The following is a 3,766-nucleotide window of genomic DNA, read 5'->3' as shown; positions in this document are numbered from 1 at the left end:
TTTGCTGAATGACAATCCTATTCCAAAAAAGTTACGTGATGAAAGTGTAGCCCCTTTGGGTGATGCTAGTCGTCTTACTGGCGCACACCTCTTCACGACATCTCTGACTCTAGGCGTAATTTGATTTTACCAACCCTTACAAAAACATTAGGGAGGTTCTAGGGAGAACTAAACCAGGAGATCCTTTTCTGTGGCATCAAGATGTTTCAGAGAGCGTAGGGAAGCTAAGTCGCTACAGAACGCCAGGAAAGGAATTAAAGGCGGCTACTCCTTTGCAATTCTCAGCTTCATACAGAGGTGGTAGAACTCTGGGCGAATTCGTTTGAAGGCTGTGTGTCACATCAGCGAAAGACCAGCGTCTTAACCGTTACGGCCCGACTCGGTCAAAAGGGACAGTCGAGATCATTCCGAGAGCCAGCCAGTCCATCAGAAGCAGGGGAAATACCAGACGATAGAGCAGGTAAGCCCAATTGGTGGTAGGCTCTCACTTTTTATGAACAAATGGTGTTTTGATTACTTTCAAATCCTAATTACTGAAATGGATTAAAGGCTATGGCTGCCAATTTATGTAGTTCCACCTAGTCTAGAGCAAGTACCCCCAACAAAGACCTGGGAACGACTTAAAGACCACGGCTATGCATGACGGCAATTAAGTCTTTACTCAATTTAAATGCGATAGCAAGTGCAGTCCTTGTCCAGGGCATTTTATTTCTAATATCTTTTTTGGTCTGATAAATCTGATGGGGTAAACGATTCATACTTAATTTTAAACACATCTTAATTCCTTTACAAACCATCTCATTTTTAAAATGGGAAGACATTCAAACGGCCTTAAGGCTTGTCAAAAAAAGGGTGTTGGTCACAACTATTGATATTAAAGATGCCTACTTCCATTATAGCCATTGACCCAAAATTTAGAAAATTCTTGAGGATCTGGTATGGAATTTTGCATGTTGTGCCCTTTTGGGTTGGCTTCGCCCCTTATGTGTTCACAAAACTAATTGGAGACCTGTTACACAATGGCTTCGATCTAAAAACATTATTTGTGTGTGTTATCTGGATGACTTTCTGTTATTCAATTCTTCGTATGAAGGCTCCTTACATGACACTAAGGTAACCGTAAATTTTTTGAAGTCTTTAGGGTTTTCTATAAACGTTATGAAAAGTCATTTGAACCCCAGTCAAACCATTAGATTTCTGGGGTTTTTATTAGACTCAGAACTATTGAAAATCTCTTTACCTGCAGAAAAGAGGGAAAAAATAAAGATTTGGAGTAAAACTCTCCGGTCTAAGTCTCAATGCAAAATTCGTGATCTGGCGCAGTATATAGGATACCTGGTCTCTGTTTGCCAAGGCGTCAAGTACGGGTGGGCTCATGTTAAGCTCTTTGAACGCCACAAGTGTCTAGCACTAGCAAAAATTAATGGGGATTTTTCAGGTCTAATGGTACTGCATATGGATTTGCAACAGGATTTTTCGTGGTGGATCAATTCAATTGATTCCTCATATAATGATATTAGAAAAGATCAGTTCGTTCTCGAAATTTTTACTGATGCTTCGCTTACAGGGTGGGGCGCGTGCTGTGGGTCAGATAAGATTCGAGGGTGGTGGAGCCCAGAGGAAAGAATAAGACATATTAATTATTTAGAACTTTTGGCAATTTTTTTTTGGGCCTTAAAAGCTTTGCTTCTTCGGCCACCAATTGTAACATATTAATAAGATGCGACAACACTACTGCTTTGTCCTATGTAAATAAAATGGGTAGTGTCCATCACCCAAAGTTTTCGGCTCTTGCAAGGGAAATTTGGGATTGGTGCGAGGTACGCAACTTGTGGATTCTCGCCTCCTACATTAGTTCTTCGGATAATTGGATTGCGGACCGAGAATCTAGAAGCTTACCCCCTGAAACGGAATGGAGTCTCTCTAAGGAGGCATTCGATTTGGTAACTCGCCAGTTTGGAGTGCCAGAAATAGATTTATTTGCCTCCAGAGTTAATAACAAATGTGATCGGTATGTCTCCTGGCAGAAAGACCCTTTTGCTTTTAAGATTGACAGTTTTACTTTTTCGTGGGAAAAAATGTTTTTCTACGCCTTCCCACCCTTTGCTTTAATTTTAAGAGTCTTACAAAAAATAGTAGATGATGAGGCGGAAGGGATCGTTATAGTCCCTAAATGGCAAAACCAAGCTTGGTTCCCACTTTTTTCTAATTTAATTATTGAAGGACCTATCTTTTTTAAACCTACTAAATTTTCTTTGTTTAATCCTTACAGCACCGATCCACACCCACTGGCGGACAGGCTTACACTTCTAGCAGCGAAGCTATCAGGGAAGCGTTCAAATTAAAACACTTACCAGCGAAAGTTGTTCAAACAATTCTCAGTTCCTTATCAGCGGCAACAATTCGGCAGTATGGAGTAACATACAAGCTCTGGTGGCCTTTCTGTGAGAAGAAAAGTATCTCTCCGTATGATGGGACTCCAGCTCTCGTAATGGATTTTTTACAACACCTGTTTGACATAGGGAAAAATTCTTACGGGTCATTTAATTCACACCGCTCCGCCTTGGCTCTGATTTTGTCAACGGACTTAGCGGGCCATCCCGTTTTGTCTCGGTTTTTGAAAGGGATATCTAAGCTTCGGCCTCAAAAACCGAGATACAATGTCACCTGGGATCCGCAATTAGTTCTAAATTTTTTAGAACAGAGAGAGTCATCCACGCTTCAAGCTTTGTCAGAGAAGCTAATCACCTTATTAGCTCTCTCCACCGCACACAGGATGCAAACGTTTTCGCTGATACGCCTACGTAATATTTTAGAATCAAGTACTGGATTCCAAATTTTGATCGAGGACCAAATTAAGACTTCAGGCCCAGGAAGAAAGCAACCTTGCTTAAACTTGCCCTTCTTCGTCGAAAACCCCAGACTCTGTGTTGCGACAACTTTGAAGAGGTATTTAGCGGCCACAAAAGAACATCGCACATCGAATATGGACGTTTTATTTATTACTTTTAAGAAGCCACACAGAACTGCCAGCAGGCAAACTTTAAGTAGATGGGTGAAAGACACTTTAGATGCAGCGGGTGTGAACACTCTCATTTTCAAAGCCCATTCTACACGCCATGCCTCAACATCTAAAGCTTGGCAGTTAGGAGTACCAATAGAAGTAATTCAACAAACTGCGGGCTGGACAGAAAATTCAAAAGTGTTCTGTAATTTTTACAATCGACCACTATCACAATCAAATACTTTTGCGACAACCATTCTTAGTTCTAAGTAGACGTAACATTTCTTTTATATTAAGGGGGATTAAATGTGCATTATTTCTTTGTGTGGAATTTTTAGTTGAATGCTGAAAAACAAAGCATCTTTAAACAACTACATGGTATTCTATACAATGTCTTCGGATTGGATGTCGAAATATAATTAGACGATCAAACTAACTTACCTGTGAAGTTCGATCGTAATTATATGAGACATCCAATCCGAAGACATTCAAAACCCACCCTCCCAGGCCCTAGGTTTTTCAGCATCACTATTAATCTTTAAACGGAATGAATCACCTGACGCCTGGCGCGAGGAACGAAACGCAAGGTTAACTCAGTGGCGGCTCGGCGGCAGGGTCGAACTTCTATTTTTGTTTCCTTTTTGTGAAACCTTTCTTTAAATACTCGTGATATGAGTTCGAGCAAGCGAACTACATGGTATTCTATACAATGTCTTCGGATTGGATGTCTCATATAATTACGATCGAACTTCACAGGTAAGT

General features: G+C 40.7%; 1 protein-coding gene across 1 annotated transcript; it reads left to right on the top strand.

Annotated features, from left to right (window-relative positions):
* The first annotated feature begins 430 nt into the window (after positions 1-430).
* LOC116181685 lies at positions 431-3,328 on the top strand. The gene is made up of 2 exons (XM_031502095.1): positions 431-460; positions 2,273-3,328. Exon 2 carries the CDS (start codon positions 2,492-2,494, stop codon positions 3,275-3,277), a length of 786 nt encoding a protein of 261 aa, XP_031357955.1. The 5' UTR covers positions 431-460; positions 2,273-2,491; the 3' UTR covers positions 3,278-3,328.
* Positions 3,329-3,766: the final 438 nt, after the last annotated feature.

The sequence above is a fragment of the Photinus pyralis genome, unplaced genomic scaffold (genome assembly GCF_008802855.1).
Source record: "Photinus pyralis isolate 1611_PpyrPB1 unplaced genomic scaffold, Ppyr1.3 Ppyr1.4_unclustered_Scaffold1651, whole genome shotgun sequence".
Classification (NCBI taxonomy): domain Eukaryota; kingdom Metazoa; phylum Arthropoda; class Insecta; order Coleoptera; family Lampyridae; genus Photinus; species Photinus pyralis.
Note: the sequence above shows the minus strand (reverse complement) of the source record. Positions and strands in the feature narration are given on the sequence as shown.